The sequence below is a fragment of the Halyomorpha halys genome, unplaced genomic scaffold (assembly GCF_000696795.3).
Source record: "Halyomorpha halys isolate HHAL.00 unplaced genomic scaffold, Hhal_1.1 Scaffold658.1, whole genome shotgun sequence".
Lineage (NCBI taxonomy): Eukaryota > Metazoa > Arthropoda > Insecta > Hemiptera > Pentatomidae > Halyomorpha > Halyomorpha halys.
In genome coordinates, this window is record NW_027110302.1 from 584624 (window position 1) to 600546 (window position 15923).

At 30.6% G+C, this 15923-nt stretch overlaps 1 protein-coding gene across 8 annotated transcripts in view; it reads left to right on the forward strand.

The window, feature by feature from the left end:
- The window catches only part of LOC106685103 (histone-lysine N-methyltransferase ash1), a 231029-nt gene that overhangs the window by 176780 nt on the left and 38326 nt on the right, over positions 1-15923 (forward strand). For 5 of the 8 annotated variants that reach the window (XM_067048452.1, XM_067048454.1, XM_067048453.1 and 2 more), the window contains one exon: positions 5660-5695. The exons of the other annotated variants lie outside the window; for them this stretch is intronic. In XM_067048452.1, coding sequence (XP_066904553.1) covers positions 5660-5695 — 36 coding nt within the window. The remainder of the gene's footprint in view (positions 1-5659; positions 5696-15923) is intronic. 8 annotated transcript variants of the gene reach the window in all.

Below are 15923 nucleotides of genomic sequence, written 5' to 3' on the forward strand. Positions count from 1 at the left end.
AGGAAAGGGGTTCCTCAAGGCTTTATTAAACCCAAGAGCACTTTGTTGTGTTATTTTTTTAACATAGTCAGGCGGTTCCATGGCTATTAATACACTTCTCTTATCGTTCTCGAGACATTGTCTATTTTATTATATGAATATCTATGTGATTAATGTTATTTATTTATATTAAATATAGATTGAAGCGAGGTCAATGTTAGAATATTATAAAACTATTATCCTTACAACTGTTCTTCATGGATATGAAACGTGATCTCTTACATTAAGCGAAAAACAGACCCTTGAAAATAATGTCTTTTATAAAATATTCGAACTGGAAAAGGATGAGTTAACGGGAGACTTAAGAAGGCTGCACGACGCTAAATTGAGAGAACCCTTTTTTTATCCTTTTTCTGGCCATTTATGACATACCGGGGAGAGAGGAGGGAGTTATCTGCAGGGTACCACCCTATTCTAACACCATGGTGGGGAGTCATGGTTTCATTTCGTGGGACCGTCATAAAATAAAAGTTCAACCTCCAGGCTGGATTTGAAGAGGCGCCGCTGCAGTTCTCAGGTTGCACAGGCCTACAACTCAACTCACTGAGCTACAGAGGGCCCTAAATTTACCTAGTTAAATAGAAATTAAGTAAAGTTAATGCAAAAGGATAAAAATGATATGTAAATAAAACTGAAATAAACGTTCAGGTAGAAAAATACATCCACATCAGGAATCTCCTGCTGCTTTAAGTATCCTTTAATCGACTCTTACTAATGTCAAACAGATGAAATACCTTGGACTACATCTGGACGATCGATTAACTTGGAATCCTCAATCAACACTGACAGGACAGAAAACTTCACGTCGATTCCGACTATTACTAGACTGTAATAAGGCCTATTTGGACATACTGAGTAGAGCTTTGGGGCTCCACGAAACCTTCGAATTCCTCTCGTATTCAATCATTACAATCCGTATTCCTTCGTAAAATTCTCAATGCTCCTTACTTTGTTACAAATAAAATCATCGGTAAAGACTTTATTGTTCCATGTGTAACCGATCTTGCCCGAACTCATTACAATCCGAAATCCTTCGTTAAATCACAAATGCTCCGTACTTGGTCACAAATAAATTCATCCATAAAGAGTTTAATGTTGAATTTGTAACCGATTTGGCTCGAAGCAGGTATGAATCCTTAAATTATAAGCTTTTTAACAACCCAAATCCACTAGTTTCTAACCTGGCTTACTTGATAATCGTCTGAGGCCCCTGGAAAGATTACCTCATCCAACTCCTTTATGGTCTTCGGTACCGCTGAAAATGGTCATTTTAGTCATGTCTTGCACAAGTCTATTGGAGTGGCGTTAGAGTTTCTCATGAAATGGAAATTTCGTGTAACTTTTTGTTTTTGACCTAGACTGACCATATATTCACATAACTGTTTTACTATACTTTGTTAATTGGACTCAGTGGACATTGAAACGTGTTTTTCCGTTGAAAATTCGATTTCGAATTTTTTCACGATCATATTTTTTCGCCATACTACAATTTTTTGATATAGTTGAAAGTAGAAATCAAATGTATATTATTAGAAATACTTAAATTTTTTGAAAAAGATTTTGCTAACATTCTTCTTTAGTGTTCTTTTATTGATGAATTTCTTTTTCTGATTAATTATTTTATAGTGTAATTAATGCTATACAATCTATTTATTATTATAATTATTACCTGGAATTGAAACTGATGATAAACTATTTTTAGTGATCAAGAAAGACGAAATCGTGGTGTAAAATTAATCTAAATATGCTTTGGGTTGTTGTGGATGTTATTATCTCCGTTCTGGTTGACCCAACGTTATTTGACCGCACCCGTTAAATTAACGCCAGATTGTGCCCACCTGCCTTCCTAATTCCTTCACCTGTTCAGCAAGGTGGGTCTGGTCCTGCCTTAGGGGTGAGGGTTTTTAAACGCAATAATTTGTATCTTTTGATATTTATTATTAATAATGCTTTTCTATGTTATATTCGAGGATGTGTATAAATTAATTGAACACTATGGAAATTTTGATATCAACTAACTTCACGATACAAAAATACTTTTTACCCAAAATTTACGGCTTACATTGGGCATTTGATTTCTTTTAAGAAACAAAAAATAAAATGGAATTCAAATCACCAATTAATCTACACGAAACTCGGGAGTGATTTAGGACTCTATAAACTCCACCACAAGGCACAAACCAGATCTAATCCAACAAATTAGAACCGGGTATATAAAATAAAACATTTTAAAAAGTTTTTCTTTATTTGTAATTGTCATTTTGTTTTGGTGAAAATGGTAATTTCAGCAGGAAAATGGTATCAAGGTGATAAATTATGAATTTTTAATTTCTTTAAACGATACTAAAAAGAAGACGATTAGTTTTATATTTAAAAAAAAAGGTTAGCCTGCTTTACTTTTTTTTTTTTTTTTTTTTTAAGAATCGACTTAAAATCGATTAACACATAATATCCTAGAAAAAAAGTATACTTTTTGAGGAAATATTAATTTTCTTAATAACTTCTTTTTTAACAAAAACAAAAAAAACCCAGGCTATATTCTTTTTGGGAAAATCCTGGACATATAGCAAAAGGTCCCATCAAAATCACACTAACGGTATGGCAGTGCATAAAATACGAACTATGCTACAAATATTTATTTTTATATATTAATTAAGGGAAACAACGTAATAAAGTTTCGTACACAGTCATTTAGGAGAGAAATTAAGTTTTAGAATTCGGAGGTACGATCTTAAAATAAAAGAGATGCTTTAAAACTGGGAAAAACTGTGTTAAGATGTCGCTAGATAAACTTTAAATGTTCTTTTCTTATTAGATACTTTTTCTCTAAATTAACAAATCTGATATTTAGTTTTCTTTGTAATTTTTAATTGAGTTTATTACGGTGCTTAGATACAATGTAATCTCGGTGATCGGAACGTCTGTACTACAAAGACTCCAGTAATCCGATCTGCCGTAAAAAAAAAATTTAAACCTCAGCAGGTAAATATTTTTGTTTTCAAATAGAAATGCACATATGTAAAGGGGATTTTCCGATCTGTAGGCAAGTTATTGTAATCCCCGTTAAATCAAAAGTGGACAGTTTCGATGTCAGGTAGCCTAATTCATAATGGAAGTGTTTATAACCTTTTTTGTCGGAATTAGAAATAAATTATATCTATTGTATAAATCATTTTATATTTATACAACTTCCTTATTTATAGAACAAGCTTCCTGTCGGTAAGCAAAGTATTCCCTTTGGCTGACGGGCGAAACTATGGCACGTTTTGTTCTCACGCTTTCACGATTTATCACTCCGTGACATGTGAATAAATCGGAGTATTAAGGGAGTGTTTGTAGGATGATCGAGCCGAGGAAGACAATGGTAATGTGTCATGCGACGCGGCGAAGCCCACGCGGCACTCCGGGTGAAAGTAGATATGCATCGCTTAGCTCTACGCCTGCAATGATGCAGTCCTAAATATATCGAGCTAAATATATAGGCAGTAAAAGTAGTATCATTATAGGTATAGATTTATTCTGAAAAATTGAAATAAATATATTATCAATAAACCGAATTGCCGCCTTAAAAAAAAGTTTTAATGTACTGTAAATTTTATTGACCAACTATCATTTATATGACTTATTTGATAATAATAATCCCCCCACTATATTTATTTTTTGCCACTTATAGTAACAAGTCTCCATAATTTTTTGTCATGACGACATTTCGACATGCATTATTTACTCAGTGTGAGTTTTACAGTTAAATTTATCTCGTGGAGAAGGTGGTTCGGGGGAAGGGAGGTGTGGGGTCAGGAAAAAAATAAAAATAAACAACAAAATATTTATTCGTGCCGATGTTTCGACCAGAGATTCTGGTTAAACTCGAGGTGACTTAAGTTTTGCTTGAATCTCTGTTACAAGCTCCCTGATGAAGACCTGAAACCCAGATCGAAACGTAGGTACGAATACATAATTTTTTTCTCTGACTGCACTCCGCCTTCCCCTCCCATCTTCTCCACTTACGGCCAACTATCTACACCTCATTATTAAATTTATTTCATTTTCAGGTTTTTTTTTTAAAGCAATTATCTATTATGAGTTATATTCTTATAACTACCATTAATACTAACATGAAGACTAAAAGTTGTTTATCCAAATGCCAAAATATGTCAAAACATTTGGTTAAAGCTGGCTAGAAGGGTTCCAAAATTATTATACGTTATACTGCCGAGAAGATCACTTCGATGTATACATGTTGCAAGATACAAATTGTAAGCCATCAGAGGTTATACCGAAACACTAAATAAATAATAAATACTACTTAAAGTAGCTAAAAACGTAATAATTAAACTAAAAAACTATATGGAGAATTATGTTTGATACAAAATGATGGTTTCAGTTAAAAAAAAAAGCACTTTACATCAAAATATGTCGTAATGTAAAATTAGCAAAAATCAATCCCTAAATCAGTGTTGTTTGTTTACCTCTAAATGACGTCTCAATGAAACCATGATGGCAGCTGACGTTGTCTTTCTGTTTGTGTACAGAATTAAAAATGTACTTGAAACTAAAATTTGAAAATTTAAAATTTAGTATATTGATATTAAGTAAAACATATATAATAAAATATTTTTTTCCCCCGGTAAATATAGTCAATTTTGGAAGTGCTTTATTTTATAAAGTATTTGTCGCACAGAGCCCATTTATAGCAAATTTTATCTACTTAGGCACATTGTTCAATATTTATTTATTAGGAATTAAGATTTTACATCCTGAACTCAAACTTCATGTTTATTGGTTCAATTGACAATACTTTTTTTTATTTAAATTAAAGATTAACAATATTTATTTTACTTTTTTATGTTTTATTATTTTAAGATATATTTTCTATATTAAAAAAAAATCTTCAATAAAAGTCATTGTCCGCTTGTTCTTTTTTATTAACTGTTAAAATATATTAAGTACACATTTTTTTTATTTTAGTATATTTAAATTGCTAATATATTTAATTATAGTTAATGGGTTTACTCACTTGGCATACCGTAACTTGTTAATGTTTAGTAACCGTTATATTACATACTGTATATCTACTTAGTAAATGTAATATTAAACAAATAAACAATTTGTTTTGTTTTCTTAGGAGTTTTTTTGACTCCACAGGTACTAATACTTAATTTTAAAATAATCATAAGTTTTTATATTTGTGTTTATTTATACATAAAAATTAATAAGGATTGATTTTTGTATTTTTTAAAATAGTACTGTTGCCATAGATGGAACTTAAAAGTTTTTTTTTTAACTTCATATCAAATTAATTATTATTGTAAATTATACATTTTTTTTTATTATTTATACAATATTATATAAACTTTGATTATATAAGATATTAAATCAAGATTATATTGTATACCTATCTATGTATGTATGGATATATTGAATTAAGTATTTAGTTGCTGTTCACATCTTTATGTTAAAAATTATGATCAAAATATGGTATTTTAATATAAAATTTAAATATTAGTAAACTAATTTACTAACATCAATTGGGCCATACTCCATGGCTAATAAATATATTTATCTATATATATTTTCTATTGAATATGTTTTAATTTATTTCTTTTTGTTTTTTTTCCAGGTATGTGTTACAAGAGGTGGTGAAATTCAATATTCTGTGAGTAGGAATTGTTTTTGTTCTAATGTAATCCCTGATTCTTATTTTGTTATTCTTTATTTTAATTTTTTTTCCTCACTATATAACCTCTATATTATTGACAGTGATATCACTTAAAAGTGATCATTTTTATTATTTTTTATATAGATAATAGATATTAGACTTGTTATTTTTAGAATGCTATGACAGTTTTAATTGTAATAATTAAGTTCTATGTATATTTAATTTTCTTAATTATAATTGAATCAATTATTTTTCGCTAGTTAATTGTACGTAGCAATGATCTCGTGTACTAGAAGTTTAATCGCTTAATTAGTATTAAATATTGTCTATACAATATATCTGAGAAATTAAGAAAATATTTTAGAAATATAATGTGAAAGAAAAGCAGTTAAGACGAGGGGACCTATGTGGGTTGTCGTTACAACATAACAGTTGACACCATTGCTTCGAGTACGTCCCACTTCGATACTCATTGCAAATAAAAATCGAATCTCAAGGACGCCAGATCCCGTAATATTTATTCGAGATTCTTATATTTACCACCTGTTTGACGTTTATATAATAATAATAAATAAAGAGGTTTGAAAAAAAAATATATAATAATAATAATAAAATTTTATTACATACACAATATTATTACTAGCGCGTTGATTCATTTAATTACATCTTACCTATGTTATTTCCCCTACATCTTCCCATAACTGAATCAGTAATTTTAGTACAAGACCCCGATGAAAACAAAGGCAGTTATTTCACCTCAATTTTTTACTTTAATGAAAACTGCGCATAATTACTAGTCAAAATTGATGAGTCTGCCAAGTGTAGGTAGGAGGAATAGAAAATGGTGGCTGTTTCAAAATGTTAAAAAAAATTAATTTTTCATTCGTAGCTCCATATCTTTGAAGCTAATTACAAAACCTAGAAATATAATAGAATATCATTTAAAGTACAGTAAATTTTCTAAAATATGAAGCGTAATAGAGCTGTTTACGTTTAATAGTTCTTGAGATATAGCTTTTTAAAAAGGAACATTTATGAAATATATTTTTAAAAAATCAGTAGTTTAGGAATTTATTGTGGGGAACCTTTGTCGCAGGAACCATGCATACGTACAGATATCCATTGTCACTCAAATTAAAGATAGTTCAATGTACTATAAAGTAGTTTATAACGTTTATCTTCGTAGGAGTAGTAGTTTGGAAGATATTTTCTCAAATATATTGATTTGTTGAAGTTCGGACAAAATTTCATGTCCAAAAGTTATATTCAAATGAGAATATCATAGAAACTACTACAACTACAAACATACGTGACATAAACTACTTTATAGTAAATTAAATAACCTCTATTTTGAATGTTGGCAGATATGTGTACGTCTTATGGTTCCTGAGATATAATTTTTCAAATATACACAACTTTTTCCGAACAGCTAGAAATCAACATTTTGTGAATTTATTTTGTTGAATATCATGAAAAATACTACTCCTACGAAGATAAACGTCATAAACTAGCTTTAATTTGAGTGCTAATAGACATCTGTACGTCGAATAGTTTTTAAAATATAAATTTCTCAAAATAAATTCACTAACTGCTGGTTTTTCAGTGCATTCTTTATGAAATGTTGCAATTTGACTATAAAGTAGTTTATCTTCTTAGGGGTAGTGGTTATCATGATATTTGCCAAAATTAATAATTGTATCTCGGATTGAACGTAAAGAGCTCTGTTAAGGTAACGGCTTTTGACCTGACAGTAGCTTCACATGATTCTCACGGCAATAAATTAAATAGAAATAAACTATTAGAAGTTAGGAAAGGACCATTTATTGTAATAAAAGATAGTTTCATCATCCATGTATGAAATAGTGTAATACAAAAAGATTGGGCAGCAAATTTCTTCCATAGCTCTAAGCTGGTTCCATACTCTTTTCCTGTAGAAAAAGAGTCATCGAAGAAGGGAGGTGTAAATTATATTCATAATTTAAATAACTGTGGTGCTACTATATTCGAACACCCCTAGCAGCACCCCCTAGTGGTCTCCAGGTAAAGTATCATAAGAAGGTTATAAGAAACGGTTTCAAATGATTAGCTTTTGTTTATAATAATAACTTTGTCAAGATCCTTTCAATTACTTGTAATAGTTCACTATTAGATTAATTAAAACTGTGGAAAGGGACTTTTATTCTGTTCTATTGTTTTAGGTAAGTAAAATAGTGTTTCCGCCTGTTTTAGAGTACATCTGTTGTAGCTCGGTAACCTTTGATTCATCATAAACTATTCGTCTAACTGTCTACTTTCTCCAGAATTACATATATACTATCAACTATCACACCAAACTTAATGTGACAATCCTGTCAGGATAGTAAAACCTGTCATTGTGTGAACGTGTCTGTTTTTGTCACCAACACTTGTTGAACTGTCTGTTTTTGTCACTAGCACTACATACGGGCTGTTTTAATTTTTTTTTTAATTCTAACTTATTATTTTGTAGATTCCATTGCATTAGGATCAGTCTTAAGATTAAAACTAAAAAAGTACGTTTCTTATTACTGGAGTACAGTTCCATAACATTTAGGATACTTCACCATCAAGTAGCAAGAAGTAGATATATTTTTCTTTTTTTGGATTCCTCGCTTATGACAGACTTTTCGCTGGAATACTGATATAAATTGGATGAAATTACTCGAGCAAAAGGAGAAAGACCGTAAGTGTGCGGCCGTCGGTGTGGGAAACTGGTGGCCCGCGTGGAATGTTAATTGATGTAATATATATTTATCTCTGGCTGGGACTGGCACTGTCATATCTCCACTACCTACCCCCATGGCCGCTTATGGTAAGCCCGGCTACATCTTCACGGCTAAATGTTAAATGCTAAGCATCAAGAGTTGTATGTTAATAATTCTTTGCTGAAAAATGCAATTTGTAGCCTCATTAAGGTGTATATTATAAGCCTTACAATTATACTTACCACTTATTGCATATCAATTCATTTCATATGAAATGTCCGTTTTTATTTTTTCAGAAATTTCAAGTTCAATAATCTTCTGTTTTTTAATAATATTTACTGTCATTTTAACTTTTAGCAAACTGTTGCGATTTTATAGTAACTTATTTTATTTATTTTTTTTAAATAATTTATTTATTGATATTTACAACTGTATACACATATATACAACAAGTAAATTTGATGTAGGTGACATAGTGACATGATAAAAACATGTGGAGAATCTACCCACTGATAGAACTCCAATTACATTTCTAGAGGAGAAGATCTCGAGGCCATCTTCTTTTCAGACGTCTAGGAGGATTATTAGGTAATGAAGGAGAAGCCAGGCTAGAAACAAGTGGATTTGGGTGGTTGAGAAGTTTATTATGGAAGGAACGGTATCTGGTTCTGGCCAAATCAGCAACATATGGAACATTGAGGTCCTGATGGATGACTTGATTTGTGACAAAGTAAGGAGCATTAAGGATTTTACGAAGGATTTTGGACTGTAAGGATTGGATTCTGGAGGAATTTGATGGTTTAGTGGAGCCCCAAAGCTCAACTCGCGTATGTCAGATAGGCCTTATAATAGTCATGTAGATCAGTCTTTTGTAATGGATTGGCAATTTAGACCGTTTGTCTAGTAAATGTTGCAATAGTCGGAATCTACGAGGAGTTTCATATCTTTTTAGGCTTGTATGAGGATTCCATGTCAGTCGTTTGTCGAGATGTAGTCCTAAGTAACGGATCTGTTCGACAGGAATAAGTGGAGTATTCTTATTTTTTTAAAGTTTAATCTTGAACACTCGCTAAGCTGCAAGAAACATTAATATGGTGTTCAGGAAAGTGTGGATTATTTGCTGGTGATTTCAAAAGAGTTAAGACCTTCACCAGTAATTGACAACGAGCAACTTTTAATTTAAACCGTTAAATGGAGAAATATTTCCTTCTTCTACCATGTTAAAACGATATAACATTTAACATGGCTGAGAGTCTGTTACTAGGCCTGTTAAATGTAGAATCACGTCACGATATTCACCTTTCCTTAACAATAATAATAAATTATTATATCACAATTATAAATATAATTTTAAAACCGATCTGGTTCATCATAATTTCTTTATATTTCTTTTGATTTATTATTTGATCCAACTTACTTATGGTAGGAAAAACATTAACTACATACTAAACACCACATACACATCCCTACTGCAACCTATATCGCAAACTCAAATGTTCTGAATGATATTTCCAATTAATGTATTTCATCAAAATTATTGCAATCTATTTTATTTTTCAACCATCATGCATTTTATCATTTGCAATGATATTTGAATAATGTTTAAGGGGTATATGGGCTGCTTCTTGTTTTGAGTCAAGCACTTTTTCTCCATTTATTGCTATGTAAATTAACTCATTACAACAAAGTAATAAAAAAAATGATTGTGTAATCTAGTAATATAAGAAATAAAATTTATTTGAGATCATATCTATTAGTCATATTTTAAAAAAGGAAAAAACTTAATGCATGAATGTTGAAGGTTGGCCATTCCTAACCTAAAGTATCAGCGTTTTGTCATCTCATTCATACCACCTTTGTCATCGTTTGGTTTGTAGTTTTGTGAGGTGACTTGCTCGTAGTTTGTGTTAATATTGTTTTGGATGTTTTTAATAAAGTCACAAATTACTTTTGAAAAACTGTATCTCGAGAACTATTGAACGTTAAGATCTCTATCAGAGCACATATGTTAGAAAATTTATTACATTTTAAATAGTTTTTTGTATCTTGGATATGGATCTCCGAATGAAAAATGAGCGAATATTTTTGTTTTTTCTGGAATAAGATAAACAGGGGGTGTGTATCTTAAATACTTCAATATTTACTATTTACTGTAAATCTTGTGAAGTTTAGATAAATATTGAACTTTTTCCTAATAGAAAATAACTAACAATGGTTTCTTTATGAGGTGTAGATAGTTGACCGTAGATTAATGATTGGAGAAGTTTATCGGGGGGTGCGGTCAGCAAAGAACAACATAAATAAACAAAACCATATTTATTTTATGCCGACGTTTTGACCTGAGTTTCAGGTCTTAATGGTTTCTTTAATTGAATGAACTCAAAAATTAGTTTTTGTAACTTATGGAAAAGCCGTCATTTTTTATTTTCCCAAGTGCCATCAACTTCGACTGTTAACTGTATATAGTTTTCTTTTAAGTGTCTACATTTTATTTTTTACCTATCTTAGTATCTTTGAATATTAAGAAAAATTACACTGTTACTTGAGAAATGGTATCTCTAATTAGTTATTTATTTGTCATGTAAATCTTAATCATGGGCATGTTATATTATTAATTAATTCCCTTTAGATACTGAATTTTTTTTATTCCAATTGATAACTGACTATTAATTAGTCTTGTATATATAAATGATTAACCGTGTTTTTCAAAATATGAAAGAGATGGTCGGAGTTGCGGTTTAAAAGAACAAAAAATAGTTATTTATTTACTGACGTTTTGCCCCACTTTGTAGAACTTCATGAGGGCTGTTGGAGCTTAAACTGGATTAATTAATGTGTATTAAGTTACCAATATTCCGCTGAACTCGATTCCCCTCCAGAGGCCGTGATATTTCTCCTCTCTTTGGAAACACGTTTCATCACATCGCAAGTGATTGACCTTTAGGTCTTCAGCCTATAACTGAGAAATATTTAGACTCTCTCAAGTGATCAGGAAGTCTGGCCAATTCCGAAGCCGGCTCGTTTGGTTCCCAATTAAGCAGAAGATCGATTCCTTGGCAACCTTTAATTAAATTTAATACGCACTATCGATTATGTAAAGGCCAAAACTCGATTATAGCATTTCGAATTTTTCACAGTTCGATACCTTCCATGCTCTAATAAATTCGAAATTTTAAAATATTATATAAGGTTTTCCACTAAACATGTTCACTGCCTTACCTCTGCAAATAATTTTGATGTTGATTCTCGCTGGGTTAGTGCAGTGGTATTTGGTCTATCTTTTGAGGGTATTGTTAATTTTCTAACCTTCTGCAGCGCATATAACTCAGAAATTTTAATTGGAATGGATTATCGCGACGTTTTCAAATTTAAGACGCTTTTTAAATATTGCTCGATTCAACTATAATAAAGTCTCCTCTTCCCGTTTTAAGGAAATATTTCAAAAGTGATATAGGATCGTCCCTCCCTGGGGATTTTAGTATTCAAGATAATGAAATAGCCGGTATATGTATATATATATATATTTGTAAATGCCTTTCTTTGTTCCAGGAGGTAAGAAAAAAAAAAAAAAGGATTTTAGTATTGCCATATGGCAAAGTACAAACTGGTGCCCTTCCAGTTATACTTAGGTATATATTAATATTGTTATTTATAATAAAGGAGGAATGAGAAAAAAAAGGGATTTTAGTGGTGTGGGTCAGGTAGAGAAGGATTACTTTTAAGATTTTTTTTTAAAACTTTTATTACAATAATACATTCTGCCTCACTCAAAGGCAATAGGTACTAGGGATGTTAGTACACAATCATACCATGTATACATATTAACTAAAAATAGAAATTAAACAATAATAATTATCAGAAAATTTATCAATATTAAAGATTAAGTTTATTCTAGCCTCACCCTTGACCTAGGTCCGGGCAGGTACAGCTTCCGGTGAAAGCCAAGAGTAATGGTAGGAATTCCAGGAATAACAATGATAAATAAAATAAAATAATTAAGTATATACCAAAATGGCATAGGCGGATATCTCAGTTAAATAATCGAAAATAGGAAAATAACTGAGGTGAATAATTAAAATATAGCAAATACAATTTTGATTAAGGTTTCTGATTTTAAGATAAGTTCATATAAAGTCCTTTTTTTGATCCCACCCACCTTGATGTGTAAGTAATGTGTAAATAGCCAAAAAATAGAAAATACTTTTTTACAGTTTTTGACCATTTTTTCTACTGTATAAATGCTAGTCAAATGTGCTATAAAATTGTTAATGACAATTAATATTCGTTGGGGGTAAAATGTTATTTCATCCCAATTTTTTATTACTTTAATGAAAACTATAAAAATTAAGAGTCAAAATTTATTATACTGCGAACCATAGTAAAGGATATAAAAATGGCAAATGATCTAAAAGTCACAAAAATCTTTTTTTTTAGTTATTTCAAGTAAAGAGTACATTAGGGGTTATAATCTTTTTAGAAAAAGGTCCAGTTTTTACCTGGACTATAAAAGGAATAGAATAAATATCATTAAAATCTAAATATTGAAGTATTTAAGGTATACGCCCCCTGAGGTTTATTTAATTCCAGAAAAACCTAAAATATTAGCTCATTTCTCATTTGGAGATCCATAAAATTTGTAGACACTGCTATAACTTTATTTCTCCGAATTGTTTTCTTTTGGTTGCAATAAAGAAGATGGGGAATGCCCCGATCTCAAGGCTATTAAACCCGGACAATTTTTAGCCAACGCTATTTTTCAGAGCGAAAGCAGGTGTATTTTTTTTTATACCGGAACTTTTTTTTAAAAATACAACACAAAGGCTGAACCGAAATCTGTATTTAACCTACGAAGTTCGTGGCCAGGAGGTCTTCCGACGGATTAGTAATGTTAGTTTCTAGGGCAGGAAGTTGGAGGATTCTTTTGTAAGAGGACTTCCTCTGGGGTCAGCTGTCCCTTCACAACGGGTGTGGGTTCTGTGTCGTACCTTATTATTTAAAACAGAAATTTATATTATTATCTGCTACCTGGCGATTAAAACTAAACGAAAATCATCATATATCAGAACTTGGCGCTAAATTAGGGTTATTCACGATCTTTAGTTTAACATGTCGAAGTGTGCTAAATGGAGAAATATTTCCTTCTTTTATTATGTTAAAACTTTATATCATTTAACATGGTCGGGAGTCTGTTAGGCGGTGAATGACGTCACGCTACAGACCAGCTGAGCGCCTACCATTTTGTTGCTCATAGTTCGTGCTTAGTTTGCGTTGTTTTTTGTTTTGGGCGTTTTTTAATTCTACTAAAGTAATGGATAAAAATAATAATTAAAAGGTTCTTGAAGAAAAGGTTTTAAAACAAGTTGCCGAGAAAATCCGCCAGCAGCTCTCTCCTATGCATTTAGCATTTAGCTTGCTAAAACATTTTACATTTAACACATCATGAATATAATAAAGTAATTTAATTATATTTAACTAATTATAGCTGTAAGAATAATATTGGCCAGTTACTATGGATAGTAATATTATTTTTCTGTATCTTGAAATTACCTATATATCTTAAGAATAGTTCATGATGTTCGATTTTAGACGTTTTTATACTCTAATAAAGTAATGAATAGAAGAAATAGTAAGTAATAGAAAAAATAAACTAGAAGAGGAAACAAGGAACAGCTGAGTTGGAGGAAAGATGATGCGACGAAGTAAAGATTATTGTAAAGTTACAAAATGTTACCCTGAAAATCCGCTAGGAATTTCTCTGCATTTAACATATACATGTACTTTAAATTAATCTGCTCACAATCTTATACTTTTAACATTTAGAATGTTAAACCTTTTTATATTTAACATAACGTCAAGAATATGTTAATTCGTTTATCGTAACTAGAGCTACAAGTGTATGAACTAAATTTGTGAAGTTTATGTCCAGAAGAACTTAAAAAAACAAAATTAAACCATACTCATTATTTTTTTTTTTTGTCATTCAGTTGAGTTACAACGAATACTCACACTGAATATATTGTCAGTCTTGAACATCCCATGTATACTATTTATATACCCATGTATACTATTGAACATCCCATGTAGGCTATAAAACTGTATACCTAGTTACATAATTATAACAAAATACAGCTCCAATTTAATTATAATATCTTAAAATGAATTTATGAAACACATAAAATGTATATCTCTAATACTGTAATAAAATTAGTTAAAATGATAATTACGACAGAGCGGTGATACAAGAGCTTTGATATGTCAGAGGCAAAGGCTGCTAACTATTCTGATCTGATGGGAGGGGTAGATATGGCCGCACTCCTGGTCTTCTGGAGAATTTATTTAAGCTATCTCCAGCCCCCTTTTCATGGAGAAATATGGCATTCCTAATATGAGAATGTAGCTACCGGAGGAATTCGTCCTTAAGTGGTTATTACTTCAAGTCCTTCAGTTACACTCCTTGATAAATCCTTGATCTAATACAGTGTCGTAGTACATTTGTTTAGCCCCTCTCTGTTTTTTTTTCTTTTTTTTAGAATAGTTTTTATTATTTTTTAAATTGTTGAGTTAAAAAAAAAAATTGCCAAATAGAAATTAATTATTCTATATTGTATGGATATAGTTTTCAACTATTTATTTGCCAACGCTTTATATGCATAATATTCTATATTTTGCTTGTACAACGTTTCGGGAAAATTATCCCATACTCATGCACCATTGCATCTACATAATTGTCATATTTTCAATTTCCTTACTGAAATTATGTCATCTTTACACTTATTATAACTTATAATCCGAAACTTTGTGCAAGCAAAATATAGAATATTTTATATTCTATTTGGAAGTTTTTTTCTCCTCAATTAAAAAAAAATAATATAATCAACTCTCTAAAAGAAAAACAAAATCTAAAATAGTTTTTATTATTATACTGTGAAATTCCCTGTAACAGACACCTCTCTAACAATAAATTTTCAAATGTTCCAAACTGTTTAGGAATTACGACCCCTCTGACGGATGCAGTCAACTAAATTTTCGTCACTTAAAAATAAATTTTTCCTTTCAGCCGTACAGTTAAAAAAGTGTTGGACATTAAGAAAACCACATTTAATATTTTTAAGTTTTGAGATAAATGCTGAATTGAACTGTATCCGGTAAATATAATCCAGGTTATAATTTCGGTGAATATGATGTACATGTAAGGTTAATAAATTTTAATAAACACTAAACTGACTGGTTAACGTCCGAAGATTAAACCGAAGCATAGATGTGAGGATTGCGTTAAGACTGTCGGTTTTGGAGGGGCATCATTGTTCAGATGTATGTAGAGAACGATTCATGGTATCGGCATTGAACCTTCGGGTTCGCTAAGCCTTTTTATAATTATTATATTTTAAATATAATACACAATATGTGTAAATATTAATACAATATGTTTAAATATAAATACAATATGTTTAAATATATAAAATACAATATGTGTAAATATAAATACAATATGTTTAAATATA